This window comes from Salmo trutta, chromosome 4, assembly GCF_901001165.1.
Source record: "Salmo trutta chromosome 4, fSalTru1.1, whole genome shotgun sequence".
Lineage (NCBI taxonomy): Eukaryota > Metazoa > Chordata > Actinopteri > Salmoniformes > Salmonidae > Salmo > Salmo trutta.
This window is the reverse complement of record NC_042960.1, coordinates 61,351,276-61,369,683: the sequence shown is the minus strand read 5'-3', so window position 1 is coordinate 61,369,683 and position 18,408 is coordinate 61,351,276. Positions and strand designations below refer to the sequence as shown.

At 42.8% G+C, this 18,408-nt stretch overlaps 1 protein-coding gene across 2 annotated transcripts in view; it reads left to right on the top strand.

Moving 5' to 3' along the window:
- Nucleotides 1–18,187, top strand: part of LOC115192777 (ATP-binding cassette sub-family C member 8) — a 134,914-nt gene extending 116,727 nt beyond the window's left edge. For both annotated transcript variants that reach the window (XM_029751629.1, XM_029751628.1), the window contains exons 33-39: nt 811–941; nt 1,112–1,190; nt 1,298–1,406; nt 2,188–2,291; nt 11,555–11,688; nt 16,438–16,500; nt 17,261–18,187. In XM_029751629.1, coding sequence (XP_029607489.1) covers nt 811–941; nt 1,112–1,190; nt 1,298–1,406; nt 2,188–2,291; nt 11,555–11,688; nt 16,438–16,500; nt 17,261–17,398 — 758 coding nt within the window. In that variant the 3' untranslated portion in view covers nt 17,399–18,187. The remainder of the gene's footprint in view (nt 1–810; nt 942–1,111; nt 1,191–1,297; nt 1,407–2,187; nt 2,292–11,554; nt 11,689–16,437; nt 16,501–17,260) is intronic.
- Nucleotides 18,188–18,408: the final 221 nt, after the last annotated feature.

Below are 18,408 nucleotides of genomic sequence, written 5' to 3'. Positions count from 1 at the left end.
TGTATGCATTCACTACTGTAAGTCGCTCTGGATAAGAGCGTCTGCTAAATGACTAAAATGTAAAATGTTAGCACAACTTAACACAACCCAAACCTTAACCAAAAATATAACCCTAAACCTAGCCAAAACCCTAACTCTAGCCACAACCCTAACCCTAACCCTAACCACAACCCTAACCCTAGCCACAACCCTAACCCTAGCTCCAGCCCAAACCGGGTAGTTCTGGCTCAATTTAACTACTGCCTATGTCTCGGGCACGCTCGGATGGTTCAGGTCCTGAGTAATGAAGTTAAAGCTGGAATCCTTAGTGGTGAAAAGTATTACTTGTCCCCACAGTACAGTTCTCTCTATTCCACTTTTTCCCCGTCTCACCCGTGTCTCCCTCACTCTGTCCCTTTCACCGGTCTCTCCCTCTCTCTGTCCCTCTCACCTGTCTCTCCCTCTCTCTGTCCCTCTCACCTGTCTCTCCCTCTCACTGTCCGTCTCACCTATCTCTCCGTCTCTCCCTGTCCGTCTCACCTGTCTCTCCCTCTCTCTGTCCATCTCACCTGTCTCTGTCTCTCCCTGTCCGTATCACCTGTCTCTCCCTGTCCGTCTCACCTGTCTCTCTGTCTCTCCCTGTTCGTCTCACCTGTATCTCCCTCTCTGTCCGTCTCACCTGTCTTTCCCTCTCTTTGTCCATCTCACCTGTCTCTCCATCTCTCCCTGTCCGTCTCACCTGTCTCTCCCTCTCTCTGTCTGTTCCTCCTGTCTCTCTCTCCCTCTCCCTGTCCGTCTCACCTGTCTCTCCCTCTCATTCCCTCCCTCTAGCTGCATCTCAGGTGCCGGATGGCTGGCCACGGCAAGGAGAGATTCAGATCCAGAACCTGAGTGTGCGTTACGACACCATCCTGAAACCTGTCCTCAAACAAGTCAATGCACACATCAGCCCTGGACAGAAGGTAACATACAGTCACACAGAATGAATGGGGCAGTGAGAGAAAAAAATTACATTTAGGGAATTAACTGTAGCCAATGAAAGACAGCGTAGAGCGGTGATAGTGATGATGATGATGACGACGATGATGAAGATGATGTGCCATCAAACAAACTGTCTTCCTGTGGTTTCCAGGTGGGGATCTGTGGTAGGACAGGAAGTGGGAAGTCTTCTTTCTCTTTGGCCTTCTTCCGCATGGTCGACATGTTCGAGGGTAAACACTGCCAACTGTTACTGTGATGATACTACAACTAAAGTTTTTATTGGACTTAGGTTTATTGACGGGGTCATTTTAACATAGCTGGTCTTCTCTCCAAACAGGGCGTATCATCATAGATGACATTGACATCGCCAAGCTGCCTCTGCAGACTCTGAGGTCTAGATTCTCCATCATCCTCCAGGACCCCATCTTATTCAGCGGAACCATCCGGTAAGAGAACCCCCACACTACGGTTACATCTAGATCAGTGTTTTTCACTCCTGGTTCTGGAGGAGCAACAGTGTCTTCAGCATGGCTAGCACCATTACACATGATTCCATCAATCAACTCATCAGCAAAACCTGTATTCGCTGATTCAGGTGTTCTAGGGCTGGGCTGGCACAAAAGCCTGTAGTACCAAGAGTGAAGAACATTGAGACAGCATACAGGAAGTTAAAAGTATTGAGGTATTGTGAGTAATGCAGTGTTGTGCTCCCAGCAGCCACGCCACACTGCCTGGTGTGAGTTGTTTTACGAGGGGAAAAAAGAGACAGACGCTACTGGGTCAGTTGGCCGACTGTTGAAACTTCAGAGTGTCATCTTGGGAGGTGTCTGATAACCAGACGCATCTCTGGAAAAACTCAACGCTAGTCATTTATTTTTGGACCGCTCCAAAGCATTATCATGTTGTAGATGCACCCAGAACAAGCCCAACAGAAACAAATAGAAAATTAATATAAGAAAGAATACTATGAATTGGATGAAACAATAGAAAACGTCCTGGCGGGTACAGTAAATAATGCATACTCCTTTCACACGGTACATGGGTGGGATTTGAAGTAGTAGGTTAGCCTGTATCAAATCCTACTGGTATATGTTATTAAAATGTACTATGCGGTTTTAACCAATCAACATTCGGGATTAGACCCACCTGTTGTATAAACTGGATTGTATTAGATTGTTCTACTGGTCCAGTCCTATGACCCTGTTGTAAGGTGTGTGTGTTTATCAGGTTTAACCTGGATCCAGAGATGAAGGCTACAGACGATATGCTGTGGGAGGCTCTGGAGATCGCTCAGCTCAAACCTGTAGTCAAGACTTTACCAGGAGGACTGGGTAAGGAGTGTGTGTGCGTTCATGCTCTGAAGTTCTAGCTTGTTTAGGTTGGTGGAATTATTTTTATTTATTTTATTTAACTAGGCAAGTCAATTAAGAACACATTTTTATTTACAATGACGGCCTACCAAAAGGCAAAAGGCCTCCTGCAGGGACGGGGGATGGGATTAAATATAAATATAGGACAACACATCACAACAAGAGAGATAACACTACATAAAGAGAGACCTAAGTCAACAACATAGCATGGCAGCAACACATGACAACACAGCAAGGTAGCAACACATGGCAGCAGCACAACATGGTAGCAGCACAAAACAGGGGACAAACATTATTGGGCACAGACAACAGCACAAAGGGCAAGAAGGTAGAGACAACAATACATCACGCAAAGCAGCCACAACTGTCAGTAAGAGTGTCCATGATTGAGTCTTTGAATGAAGAGATTGAGATAAAACTGTCCAGTTTGAGTGTTTGTTGCAGCTCGTTCCAGTCACTAGCTACAGCGAACTGATAAGAGGTGCGACCCAGGGATGTGTGTGCTTTGGGGACCTTTAACAGAATGTGACTGGCAGAACAGGTGTTGTATCAACATGTGTCTATCTTGCACCGTTATACAATTATTCAGAGGCTAGATACAAATAGCTAATCCTGGCAACCAGTGTTCTAGCATGAAGTTGAGTCAAGTAGACCAAGGATGTCAAGAAGGAACGCAAGCATGTACTATCTGTAGTGAAAATAACTACCAATAGACCTACCACATTTTGAACGTATAGTCAATCAAATAATTACTCTATAAAACAAGGAATGCATCTACTCAATTCAACTAATAGGATTTATTAGTCATGAAAGAATTAACTCAAACAATTAGTGTACATGAAATACATTACAGAATACCCAGAGTAAATGACTATCAACTAAATAAGACTTAACGTGGTTACGCGTCTTCAATTCAGAGTAATCGAAGAGAAAAAAAATGATACCAAATTCAAACAGGAACTCACGCTCAACCTGAATTAACATTTCTTAGCACTTTGCTCGTGAAAACACAAAAGGCAAGAACACATGCATTCTTGGATCTAATCATCACAATTCTTATCTAAATGGTAGGCGTGCACCCATGTGTCGTTCCTCTGAACTGACCGCTGTCCGGCAGACAGAATAACCCTGTAACAATAAGTCCATAGCACTTACAATACGATGGCGCCGTACTGGCTGATTTGAAAGCTCCAACCTAACTTTGCTATTTTGTGATTGTTTTGTACTTTATTTTCCCAAGATGTATCCTCTATCATTTATTTACAATCGACAAGTACTTTTGAACATCAGATCGGCAGTTACCTCAATTCCAGCTTCAACTTATCTGCCCTGATCTCGACTTACAGTATATACACCCCATGGCTATTCAACTCAATGGATTCTCCATTCAACGGGCGGACAGGACAGTGGAGTCAGGGAAATCGAGGGGGGGAGGGGTTTGCCTCTTCATCAACAACAGGAGTACTGATTCGAGCAGTGCAAGTGTCGACCCATTGTTTACCCGTCTTGGAATACCTGATGGTCAAATGCCGACCCTTCTACCTCCCTAGGTATTTTTCAGCTGTTATCATGACTGTTGTATACATTTCACCTCAGGATAAGAAAAATAACAAGCTGGCACTTAACGAACTGTACGAAGCTATAAACAAGCAGGAAAACGTACATCCAAAAGCTGGTTCTGGTTGCCGGCAATTTTAATTCCGCGTCATTAATGACACGCGATGCTCAATATCCATCATCACGTCTCCCTCGCCACTAGGGGCGATAAAGTCCTAGACCACTGTTATTCTACCCACAAGCAAGCATACAAGGCCCTCCCTCATCCGCCATTCAGCAAATCAGAGCATGACTCCGTACCCCTGCTTCCTGTTTACAAGCAGAAGCTCAAACAAGAATTACCCTTGACTTGCTCCATTGAGATATGGTCTCCAGAATCAGAGATTATCCTACAGGACTGCTATACTAGCGCTGATTAGAATATGTTTCAGGACTCTGCCAATAACATTGACAAGCTAACCACCTCCGTCACCAGCTTTATTAGGAAATGCAACGACAACGTTGTCCGCACATTGAAGGTTCACTTCTTTCCCAATTAAAAGCCCTGGATTAACACGGAGGTTGGCGTTAAACTAAAGGACAGGGATAGTGCACACAGAGCTATCACAGACAACCCCGAGGCTACGGCTGAGGACAGGAGCAAGTACAAGAAGTCAAAAGGACAAGAAGGGGGAATCCTATTACGCAGGATCCACTGACCGCCACACAAGGCTGGGGCTACAGTCCATTACGGATGAAAAAGATCTGCCCGACAATGCCTCTCTACCAGACGAACACGATGCAGTTTATGCATGCTTTGACCAACATCATGCCGGGTGTGAGATCCAAGGTGAAGTGAGTAAAGTCTTTAATCAGGTCAATACCTGCATGGGCGCAGGACTCAACGGTATTCCAGGGCCTTTCTCAGAGCAGCTGGCAGGTATATTTACAGTCATTTTTAATCTCTTCTTGGCTCAGTTGTTAGGCGGAGCGACACAGGGGAACCCAAGAGCAGACAGATGAGGAAACAGGGATGAATGAACCAAAATATGTATTGTTACACAGAGAGATATGGAGTGCAGATCCAGAGAAGCTCAGATGAGTTGCAGAAAAACCAGATGTGGAGAATGAGGTTGTAAAGACAGAGTGGTAACTGCAATGAGAGGATAAACGGTGTCAGGCAGGGAAACAGGCACAGCAGAGTAACAGGATCTTGACTAATCATAAATGGCTAGAATCATGAACTGACTGAGCAGAGATTATGATCTGGCAGAGTGGAAGTGGCAGGACTGAGTATTTGTAGAGGTCTTGATTATGGAACGAGTTGCAGCTGGTAGGGATCTGCTCTGACTCCAGCACACCTGTCTCCAACCACACAATCACACAGAGGGAGAGGGAGAGAGTGTACAGGGGGAGTAAGTGCAGGTCAAGAAGACACCAGATGAACACCAGAGGGCGTAGCAGGAGCAGATGTGACACCAGTCTGTAATCCTCACATGCTTTAAGGTGACCACCATCATCCCTGTTCCCAAGGGGGGGAGGGGCTCCACATTTATACTGACTCGACACACACCCACTCATATACAATCATCATATACACTGCTGCTACTCTGTTTATTATATATCCTGATACCTAGTCACCTTAACATTATACATATCTACCTCTATCACTCCACATTGTAAATATGGTACTTGAACTGACCCTGTATATAGCTTTCTTATTTATCGTGTTTTTCTTCTTTTTATATCTTGTGTGTTTTTGTTCTACCTTGTTATTTTTAGTACTACATTGTTATTGATTACTGCATTGTTCTAAGTTTTAATGTCACATGTACAGTTGAAGTCAGAAGTTTACATACACTTATGTTGGAGTCATTTAAACTAGTTTTTCAACCACTCCAAAAATGTCTTGTTTACAAACTATAGTTTTGGCAAGTCGGTTAGAATAGCTACTTTGTGCATGACACAAGTAATTTTTCCAACAATTGTTACAGACAGATTATTTCACTTATAATTCACTGTATCACAATTCCAGTGGGTCAGAAGTGTACATACACTAAGGTGACTGTGCCTTTAAACAGCTTGGAAAATTCCAGAAAATTATGTCATGGCTTTAGAAGCTTCTGATAGGCTAATTAACATAATTTGAGTCAATTGGAGGTGTACCTGTGGATGTATTTCAAGGCCTACCTTCACACTCAGTGCCTCGTTGCTTGGCATCATGGGAAAATCAAAATAAATAAGCCAAGACCTCTGAAAAAAATGTGTAGACCTCCACTAGTCTGGTCCATCCTTGGGAGCAATTTCCACATGCCTGAAGGTACTACGTTAATATGTACAAACAATAGTACGCAAGTATAAGTTGCTGACTTGTTGAACCCTCGACAACTACTATGATTATTATTATTTGACCATGCTGGTCATTTATGAACATTTGAACATCTTGGCCATGTGCTGTTATAATCTCCACCCGGCACAGCCAGAAGAGGACTGGCCACCCCTCATAGCCTGGTTCCTCTCTAGGTTTCTTCCTAGGTTTTGGCCTTTCTAGGGAGTTTTTCCGAGCCACAGTGCTTCTACACCTGCAATGCTTGCTGTTTGGGGTTTTAGGCTGGGTTTCTGTACAGCACTTTGAGATATCAGCTGATGTAAGAAGGGCTATATAAATACATTTGATTTGAAATTTGATTTGAAGTATAAACACCATGGGACCACGCAGCCGTCATACCACTCAGGAAGGAGATGCGTTCTGTCTCCTAGAGATGAACGTACTTTGGTGTGAAAAGTGCAAATCAATCCCAGAACAACAGCAAAGGACCTTGTGAAGATGCTGGAGGAATCAGGTACAAAAGTGTATATATATCCACAGTAAAACGAGTCCTATATCGACAAAACCTGAAAGGCTGCTCAGCAAGGAAGAAGCCACTGCTCCAAAACCATCATTAAAAAGCCAGACTACGGTTTGCAACTGCACATGGGGACAAAGATCGTACTTTTTGGAGAAATGTCCTCTGGTCTGATGAAACAAAAATATAATTTTTTGGCCATAATGTCCATTGTTATGTTTGGAGGAAAAAGGGGGAGGCTTGCAAGCCAAAGAACACCATCCCAACCGTGAAGCACGGGGGTGGCAGGATCATGTTGTGGGGGGTGCTTTGCTGCAGGAGGGACTGGTGCACTTCACAAAATAGATGGCATCATGATGCAGGGAAATTATGTGGATATATTGAAGCAACATCTCAAGACATCAGTCAGGAAGTTAAAGCTTGGTCGCAAATGGGTCTTCCAAATGGACAATGGCCACAAGGATACTTCCAAAGTTGTGGTAAAATGGCTAAAGGACAACAAAGTCAAGGTATTGGAGTGGCTATCACAAAGCACTGACCTCAATCCTATAGAACATTTGTGGGCAGAACTGAAAAAGCGTGTGCGAGCAAGGAGGCCTTCAAACCTGACTCAGTTGCACCAGCTCTGTCAGGAGGAATGGGCCAAAATTCACCCAACTTATTGTGGGAAGCTTGTGGAAGGCTACCTGAAATGTTTGACCCAAGTTAAACAATTTAAAGGCAACCAAATACTAATTGAGTGTATGTAAACGTTTGACCCACTGGGAATGTGATGAAAGAAATAAAAGCTGAAATAAATAATTCTCTCTACTATTATTCTGACATTTCACATTCTTAAAATAAAGTGGTGATCCTAACTGACCTAAGGCAGGGAATTTTTACTAGGATAAAATGTCAGGAATTGTGAAAAACTGAGTTTAAATGTATTTGGCTAAGGTGTATGTAAACCTCCGACTTCAACTGTACAAGTTCAATGAAATGCCTTTCTTACAAGCTCTAATCCCAACAATGCAGTAATCAAAAACAATGTAATACTAAAAATAACAAGATATAACAAATAAGAAGAACAAAACAATAAAGCAAAATTTTTGGGTTTAGAGCTGGCAAGAAAGGCATTTCACTGTACTTGTGCATGTGACATTAAAATACTTGGAACTATAAAACAGATTACAATTCGTAGCTCTTTATGAACTCTTCAAACAATCCAATCTAGACAATTTCATTCACAATAACATTAATTTAGTCAATACAAGTTTCCATCAGTCTTCACACCTCCCCTGGCGTCAGTGACCCTAGGACTTCATGGGAACGTCTATTCCTGGAAAATTGAGATGCAAATATACAGCCATCCATCTAAACGATGTATTGATTCCTCAGCGCCACCAAGTCGCGAGTATCACTTTCTCTCATTCTTCCACTACACTTGTTCAGAGATATGAGCTGAGAGCTGGTGCTTAATGATATATAGATGTGTCGGTCTCATCATGTCCATCACTGGAAGAACAATTTATATTGTTTGGAATGCAGTAGATCTGTGCAGCACCCGCTCTGAGTTGACCCCAGATGAACCTTACTGAGAGATGGAGTGGGTTTGAGAGCAGTGGTGCCCTGACCAATCTCTCGTCCTCTCATACATTGCCTGATCAGTTGGAACATGTGGAATTTAGCACTAGGCTTTATAGCTGTCCTGACATCAGTCTACTATCTCTAGCCTTTAGAGTAGACAGTGTGTTAGGACAGTTAGCTCTAGCCTTGAGAGTAGACTGTGTGTTAGGACAGTTAGCTGTAGCCTTGAGAGTAGACTGTGTGTTAGGACAGTTAGCTCTAGCCTTGAGAGTAGACTCTGTGTTAGGACAGTTAGCTCTAGCCTTGAGAGTAGACTGTGTGTTAGGACAGTTAGCTGTAGCCTTGAGAGTAGACAGTGTGTTAGGACAGTTAGCTCTAGCCTTGAGAGTAGACAGTGTGTTAGGACAGTTAGCTCTAGCCTTGAGAGTAGACAGTGTGTTAGGACAGTTAGTTCTAGCCTTGAGAGTAGACTGTGTGTTAGGACAGTTAGTTCTAGCCTTGAGAGTAGACTGTGTGTTAGGACAGTTAGTTCTAGCCTTGAGAGTAGACTGTGTGTTAGGACAGTTAGCTGTAGCCTTGAGAGTAGACTGTGTGTTAGGACAGTTAGCTCTAGCCTTGAGAGTAGACTGTGTTAGGACAGTTAGCTCTAGCCTTTAGAGTAGACTGTGTGTTAGGACAGTTAGCTCTAGCCTTTAGAGTAGACTGTGTTAGGACAGTTAGCTCTAGCCTTGAGAGTAGACTGTGTGTTAGGACAGTTAGCTGTAGCCTTGAGAGTAGACAGTGTGTTAGGACAGTTAGCTCTAGCCTTGAGAGTAGACAGTGTGTTAGGACAGTTAGTTCTAGCCTTGAGAGTAGACTGTGTGTTAGGACAGTTAGTTCTAGCCTTGAGAGTAGACTGTGTGTTAGGACAGTTAGCTCTAGCCTTGAGAGTAGACTCTGTGTTAGGACAGTTAGCTCTAGCCTTGAGAGTAGACTGTGTGTTAGGACAGTTAGCTCTAGCCTTGAGAGTAGACTGTGTGTTAGGACAGTTAGCTCTAGCCTTGAGAGTAGACTGTGTTAGGACAGTTAGCTCTAGCCTTGAGAGTAGACTGTGTGTTAGGACAGTTAGCTCTAGCCTTTAGAGTAGACTGTGTGTTAGGACAGTTAGCTCTAGCCTTGAGAGTAGACTGTGTGTTAGGACAGTTAGTTCTAGCCTTTAGAGTAGACTGTGTTAGGACAGTTAGCTCTAGCCTTTAGAGTAGACTGTGTTAGGACAGTTAGCTCTAGCCTTTAGAGTAGACTGTGTGTTAGGACAGTTAGCTCTAGCCTTGAGAGTAGACTCTGTGTTAGGACAGTTAGCTGTAGCCTTGAGAGTAGACTGTGTGTTAGGACAGTTAGTTATAGCCTTGAGAGTAGACTGTGTGTTAGGACAGTTAGCTCTAGCCTTGAGTAGACAGTGTGTTAGGACAGTTAGCTCTAGCCTTGAGAGTAGACAGTGTGTTAGGACAGTTAGTTCTAGCCTTGAGAGTAGACTGTGTGTTAGGACAGTTAGTTCTAGCCTTGAGAGTAGACTGTGTGTTAGGACAGTTAGCTCTAGCCTTTAGAGTAGACTGTGTGTTAGGACAGTTAGCTCTAGCCTTGAGAGTAGACTGTGTGTTAGGACAGTTAGTTCTAGCCTTGAGAGTAGACTGTGTGTTAGGACAGTTAGCTCTAGCCTTGAGAGTAGACTGTGTGTTAGAACAGTTAGTTCTAGCCTTGAGAGTAGACTGTGTGTTAGGACAGTTAGCTCTAGCCTTGAGAGTAGACTGTGTGTTAGGACAGTTAGTTCTAGCCTTGAGAGTAGACTGTGTGTTAGGACAGTTAGTTCTAGCCTTGAGAGTAGACTGTGTGTTAGGACAGTTAGCTCTAGCCTTGAGAGTAGACTGTGTGTTAGGACAGTTAGCTCTAGCCTTGAGAGTAGACTGTGTGTTAGGACAGTTAGTTCTAGCCTTGAGAGTAGACTGTGTGTTAGGACAGTTAGTTCTAGCCTTGAGAGTAGACTGTGTTAGGACAGTTAGCTCTAGCCTTTAGAGTAGACTGTGTGTTAGGACAGTTAGCTCTAGCCTTGAGAGTAGACTGTGTGTTAGGACAGTTAGCTTTAGCCTTTAGAGTAGACTGTGTTAGGACAGTTAGCTCTAGCCTTTAGAGTAGACTGTGTGTTAGGACAGTTAGCTGTAGCCTTGAGAGTAGACTGTGTGTTAGGACAGTTAGCTGTAGCCTTGAGAGTAGACAGTGTGTTAGGACAGTTAGCTCTAGCCTTGAGAGTAGACAGTGTGTTAGGACAGTTGGTTCTAGCCTTTAGAGTAGACTGTGTGTTAGGACAGTTAGTTCTAGCCTTGAGAGTAGACTGTGTGTTAGGACAGTTAGCTCTAGCCTTGAGAGTAGACTCTGTGTTAGGACAGTTAGCTCTAGCCTTGAGAGTAGACTGTGTGTTAGGACAGTTAGCTCTAGCCTTGAGAGTAGACAGTGTGTTAGGACAGTTAGCTCTAGCCTTGAGAGTAGACTGTGTTAGGACAGTTAGCTCTAGCCTTTAGAGTAGACTGTGTTAGGACAGTTAGCTCTAGCCTTTAGAGTAGACTGTGTGTTAGGACAGTTAGCTCTAGCCTTGAGAGTAGACTGTGTGTTAGGACAGTTAGTTCTAGCCTTGAGAGTAGACTGTGTGTTAGGACAGTTAGTTCTAGCCTTGAGAGTAGACTGTGTGTTAGGACAGTTAGTTCTAGCCTTGAGAGTAGACTGTGTGTTAGGACAGTTAGTTCTAGCCTTGAGAGTAGACTGTGTGTTAGGACAGTTAGTTATAGCCTTGAGAGTAGACTCCGTATCGTGGCTGTATGATGTTAGTTAGTGCAGCTATCTCTAACCTTTAGACTCTCTCTCTCTCTGTTCTAGCGGAATAATGGCTGCAGGAAATTCTCACATGATGTATTCCAGTTATGACTGAGAAAAAGTGTGTGCTTGTGCGTTTGAGTGGTGGTTATACACACTGGACAGTGACAGAGAGATGTATTACTCAGGCCTACAGTTTCTGCTGGTATTCATTCCAGCTAAATGTTGGATTAGATGTTGATCAATGATCAGCCAGTTAAAAGGAGGTCACTTCACTGAGTTGACAAATCCATGTTCAAGTTTAACAACATTTATGTGATGTATAGTCATTGTAATAGAAATCTCAGGCTACTGATAGGTAAGGTGTAGCACAGTAGCGTCAGTCCGGTATTATAATACAATGTGTTGAAGGTGATGATATTTGTTGTGTTTCAGACGCCATGGTGACGGAGGGAGGGGAGAACTTCAGCCAGGGCCAGAGACAGCTCTTCTGTCTGGCCAGAGCCTTCGTCAGGAAGTCTAGCATCCTCATCATGGATGAAGCCACAGCCTCTATAGACATGGCCACGGTGAGGCAGAAGTGTGTGTGTGTGTGTGTGGAGAGTGGAGAAGGTGTAGGATGATGGTTAAAAGGAGGAGAGGAGGAGGTGTAGGATGATGGTTAAAAGGAGGAGAGGGGGAGGTGTAGGATGATGGTTAAAAGGAGGAGAGGGGGAGGTGTAGGATGATGGTTAAAAGGAGGAGAGGAGGAGGTGTAGGATGATGGTTAAAAGGAGGAGAGGGGGAGGTGTAGGATGATGGTTAAAAGGAGGAGAGGGGGAGGTGTAGGATGATGGTTAAAAGGAGGAGAGGGGGAGGTGTAGGATGATGGTTAAAAGGAGGAGAGGGGGAGGTGTAGGATGATGGTTAAAAAGAGGAGAGGGGGAGGTGTAGGATGATGGTTAAAAGGAGGAGAGGGGGAGGTGTAGGATGATGGAGGAGAGGGGGAGGTGTAGGATGATGGTTAAAAGGAGGAGAGGGGGAGGTGTAGGATGATGGAGGAGAGGGGGAGGTGTAGGATGATGGTTAAAAGGAGGAGAGGGGGAGGTGTAGGATGATGGTTAAAAGGAGGAGAGGAGGAGGTGTAGGATGATGGTTAAAAGGAGGAGAGGAGGAGGTGTAGGATGATGGTTAAAAGGAGGAGAGGGGGAGGTGTAGGATGATGGTTAAAAGGAGGAGAGGGGGAGGTGTAGGATGATGGTTAAAAGGAGGAGAGGAGGAGGTGTAGGATGATGGTTAAAAGGAGGAGAGGGGGAGGTGTAGGATGATGGTTAAAAGGAGGAGAGGGAGAGGTGTAGGATGATGGAGGAGAGGGGGAGGTGTAGGATGATGGTTAAAAGGAGGAGAGGGGGAGGTGTAGGATGATGGTTAAAAGGAGGAGAGGGGGAGGTGTAGGATGATGGTTAAAAGGAGGAGAGGGGGAGGTGTAGGATGATGGTTAAAAGGAGGAGAGGAGGAGGTGTAGGATTTAAAAGAGGATAATGTAATTATTCTATAGATGGATGGGGACAATAGAGGGATATTGAAAGGGGGAAGGATGAGAAGAGAGGCCAAGGAGTGAATTAATGGGTGCTTGCTAAATAGGTTAATTTCACCGCTGCACGCTGGCTGCACACACACCTGCACGTACACACACACACACACACACACACACACACACACACACACACACACACACACACACACACACACATACACGTTCACATGCACATTCACACAGTCACACTTAAAGGACCTGTCACAACAAGGGACTGCTCTGCCTCACAGTAACACAGGAGTAACTCTGAGGAAATGGAGTATATCTTAAACAGCCAGGAGAAGTGATGCTTTGGGTTGACATAAAGGTTGAGGTGTGGGGAAGTTCTGGTAACTAGAGAATCCCTACATTGATAGTGAGCTTCAATCTTTGAATACTCCAATTATCTTGTGATTCTTTGGTATTATTGCATTTAAAACACACATATGGCAATATAAAATGTGTTTTAATCAAATGGGGACGATTCAGACTTCCAACATTTGTATTGTATTTGTATTATTATGGATCCCCATTAGCTGCTGCCAAGGCAGAAACTGCTCTTCCTGGGGTCCAGCAAAATGAAGGCAGTTTATACAATTTTAAAAATATTACAATACATTCACAGATTTCACAACTGTGTGCCCTCAGACCCTTACTCCACCACTACCACATATCTACAGTACTAAATCCATGTGTATGTGTGTGTATAGTGCGTATGTTATCCTGTGTTTGTGTACGCCTGTCCTACACACTTCTCTGTAGTTGGTATTCAGACATACCTAATGAGGATGCATAGTGGCCTTAATACATTTAAGGTCGTCCCTACCCCATTGAAATTGACATTTTAAATGGTTACGGTAAGGGTTATGGTTCTATATTGTATATTTATTCAATTGTTTAAGCCATGAAATATTGGGAGGTGAGAACATTTTACAATAGGGGTTGAACAGTAGTCTATGCAGTAGCCCTATACATCTACCCTAATAATCCTGTAATAAAGTAACTGCGATGACAACGGTCCAGTCATCGTGAACCAGGCACGTGTGGTCTGACTTCCATAATGATTCCAATAGGCTACATGTCCCAAATCATTGCACAACTTGTAATACGTTAGCCTACTATGGACCACTACTGCTAGCCATCCTCTGGAACAACCACACGAACGGGACGGAGGAAAGAAAGGTAAACTAACAATGGAATGGAATGTGGCAAAATGTAAGGAAACTAAAGCTAACGTGACAGCTATAAATGTTTGTGGGTATAACTGAGGGTGACTACCGATAGTTGCTAATATTTAACAAGATACAAATTGCAACAAAAAAATATATATTGGGAAAAGTCTGGGCATATAATTAAAACATTCTATGAATCGTAAATCAACTCGGTAGGTTTGGCACTATACTGTCATTTGTGCAGGGATACAGAAGCCAATAGCTTGGGTCTCCACATTTCATCTCTGCAAGTTATAAGGCCAGCATTTCATAAACTTCACAGTGGAACAGGTGATATGTTGATATGCTTCAGTTTGCTGCCATATGACTAGTTTCACATTTGTCTCCAGCGATTATAAGGAAAATAATGTAGATCAAAAACAATTGTCATTTATATTTTCAATCCCCTTATCCAAACGGCTTACTAATTTAGCTATCTCTTATCAATAGCTCTTATGAAGTTGTACATTACAGTGCATGGAGAACGGTGTTATTTCTATCAGAACAAAGAGAGCAGATGTTGTTCCACTTGGAACTGACAGGTTGCTCAATCTTATTCATGGTTTCATCGTGCGTAAAGGTGAATTATGAGGGAATTAAGTCAAGATCAGAATACGGCTTGTCTGTAGACACACCTCCGCCACACCTTTATTTCTTTGATCTCCACCCCAAACGAATAGCGGGTAAATAGCATGCTATTCAAATGCTAAAGTTCAAGGTCAGAATACATTTAGAGAGAAAAGTGCATAAAAAGTGAATTACGTTTCATTTACACGTGCTTAACTCGGGTCGGGATTCCCCCCATAGTGAAGGCACAAACTATTTGACTTTTTTTAAGTACAGTGTACTCTGTGCATAAGAATCAAGGATACAGTGCCTTGCAAAAGTATTAATTCCCCTTGCCGTTTTTCCTATTTTGTTGCATTACAACCTGTAATTTAAAAATATTTTTATTTGTATTGCAAGTAATGGACTTACAATTGCAAGTAATGGACTTACAGTAATGGATAGTCCAAATTGGTGAAGTGAAATGCAAAAAATAACTTCTTTCAAAAAAGTGGTGCGTGCATATGTATTCAACCCCTTTGCCATGAAGCCCCTAAATAAGATCTGGTGCAACCAATGACCTTCAGAAGTCACATAATTAGTTAAATAAAGTCCACCTGTGTGCAAGCTAAGTGTCACATGATCTGTCACATGATCTCAGTATACATACACCTGTTCTGAAAGGCCCCAGAGTCTGCAACACCACTAAGAAAGGGGCACCACCAAGCAAGCTGCACCATGAAGACCAAGGATCTCTCCAAACAGGTCAGGGACAAAGTTGTGGAGAAGTACAGATCAGGGTTGGGTTATAAAAAAATATCTGAAAGTTTCAACATCCCACAGATCACCATTAAATCAATTATTTTTTAAATGGAAAGAATATGGCACCAAAACAAACCTGCCAAGTGATGGCCGCCCACCAAAACTCACGGACCAGGCAAGGAGGGCATTAATCAGAGAGGCAACAAAGAGACCAAAGATAACCCTGAAGGAGCTGCAAAGCTCCACAGCGGAGATTGGAGTATCTTTATGGAAGAGTGGCCAGAAAAAAAGCCATTGCTTGAAGAAAATAATAAGCAAACACGTTTGGTGTTCGCCAAATGGCATGTGGGAGACTCCCCAAACATATGGAAGAAGGTACTCTGATCAGATGAGACGAAAATGTAGCTTTTTGGCCATCAAGGAAAACATTATGTCTGGCGCAAACACAACACCTCTCATCACCCTGAGAACACCATCCCCACAATGAAGCATGGTGAAGGCAGCATCATGCTGTGGGGATGTTTTTCATCGGCAGGGACTGGGAAACTGGTCAGAATTGAAGGAATGATGGATGACGCTAAATACAGGGAAATTCTTGAGGGAAACCTGTTTCAGTCTTCCAGAGATTTGAGACTGGGACGGAGGTTCACCTTCCAGCAGGACAATGACCCTACTGCTAAAGAAACACTCAAGTGGTTTAAGGGGAAACATTTAAATGTCTTGGAATGGCCTAGTCAAAGCCCAGACCTCAATCCAATTGAGAATCTGTGGTATGACTTAAAGATTGCTGTACACCAGCGGAACCCATCCAACTTGAAGGAGCTGGAGCAGTTTTGACTTGAGGAATAGGCAAAAATCCCAGTGGTTAGATGTGCCAAGCTTATGGATACATATCACAAGAGACGTACAGCTGTAATTGCTGCAAAAGGTGGCTCTACAAAGTATTGACTTTGGGGGGGGGGGGGGGGGGGGTGAATAGTTATGCACGCTCAAGTTTTCAGTTTTTTTGTCTTGTTTGTTTCACAATAAAAATATTTTGCATCTTCAAAGTGGTAGGCATGTTGTGTAAATCAAATGATACAAACCCCCCAAAAAACTATTTTAATTTCAGGTTGTAAGGCAACAAAATAGGAAAAATGCCAAGGGGGGTGAATACTTTCGCAAGCCACTGTATAAAAACATAATGTTACTACAGGCTCATCCTCATCTTCTGCCTTTGTCTTGTGACTGTATTGTGCCTACAGGAGAGCATCCTGCAGAAGGTGGTGATGACTGCCTTCGCTGACAGAACAGTGGTTACCATAGCAGTAAGTATCTCTGTTGGAAGGTCCCCAGTTCTGTTTCACCGATATATCCTGACATGTACTAATGTACCACTGGAGACTTATGATATATTGAGTGTCAGTAGCTCTTCTGCTATGACCTTAATGCAAATGGTGGCAAGGTTGTATCATAGAAATAGAACTGGAATCTGAACTGGTAGCGCAGGAGGGCCCAACTCTAGTCCTGGAGGGCCACCGTCCTGCTGGTTTGTGATTTTCTATTGGACAACATTCTGTGGGAGCAAACATGCTTTTTATGCACTTGGAAATTAGAATAACAAGAGTCAAAAGTGACTACCAGGCTACCATGGTGGTTTCCCATGGGGAAGTGAGATGGAGAGAGGACCCTAGGAGACGGCTTACTCACTGGGACTCCCGAGTGGCGCAGCGGTGCTTGAGGTGTCACTATAGACACCCTGGTTCGATTCCAGGCTGTATCACAACCGGCCGTGATTATGAGTCCCACAGGATTGGCCCAGCATCGTCTGGGTTTGGCCGGTGTAGGCCGTCATTGTAAATAAGAATTTGTTCTTAATTTACTTGCCCAGTTAAATTAAGGTTACATTTAATAAAAGGAAGGTAGCTAAGTAGGGTAGATCCCTGAAAGATCACTGAAATGTGTCTATGGTGGTCATCGTGTGCATAGCATGTACAGTATATTTGTAATCTATGTAACCCCGAATGTCAAAAGACTGAAGTTGTTAAAAATGTTTTTCTTTGTCTCCTCTTTTCTTTCTGTACTTAGCATCGTGTCCACACCATCCTGAATGCAGACCTGGTGATAGTGATGAAGAGAGGGATCATTATAGAATACGACAGACCCCAGGCACTGCTGGAGAAAGAGGACAGCGTCTTTGCCTCATTCGTCAAGGCGGACAAGTGACCGATGAGGAAGAGGGAGGAAATTCAAAGTGCATTTGAAGAGCTTATTTCCAAAACGCTATATCCACCAATTTAACATTTTGTGTTTTTTCATCAGAAATTATTAATGCTTATGTGTATATTCATGTGTGTAAAATATAACTATACTTATATTTTTTATTCATAGATTTTAGATGTGTAAAAAAACGTGTTTTTTCTAAATGGTATATATCCATTGTTTAGTTGGAATGGAATATTGGTATCCTGTATATTTCACTGTGATATGTTGTTGTCTCACCTTGCCATCTTAAGATGAATGCACTTATCACTCTGGATAAGAGTATCTGCCAAATGTAAATGTTTTACATACAGATCTTATATTACTGTATTGACTTATTTTCTAAAACATTTTTTTATATTTATGTCACACATTTATAATTTGTACATTTCTTACATTTGACTGTGTAGGCGGATATATAGAATTTTACTGAAAAAAACATGATTATTTGTCTCCTTGAAATGAAACCATCAAGTGATAGATTTTAAACAAATACATGTCTGTCATTGAAAAATCCCATTCCATGATTAGATAGTGAAAAAACTCACCAATCTCTTTTGGAAGTTCTTTAATCAAGAAAAGCTAATTTATCAACATTTCTGAAAATGGATATATATATAATGGATATATATATATATTTTGAAATGAAACTCTTTACTTGTACCATGGGCTGTATATTATTCTATTTTCTAATCCTGTATCATATTTGTACATAATGTTAATTCTATGTTAATAAAAACCATAATCATTGCACAGCAGTGTTTTGCCTACAGTTTATTGACAGGAAGGTAGTTTTGTGTGACCTCACAATGTACAAAGCCAAGCAAGTCAGCTGTGGAAGGCTGGGTTAGAATGACACTTCAACTGACTCTGGGCTGGGTTCTAGAAATAGTATCTAGCTGAAGCAGCTCCCAGACAGACAAAAGTCTCAGGAACAGTGTGTATTTTTGGAGTTAAAGGTTAGGTTAGGGTTG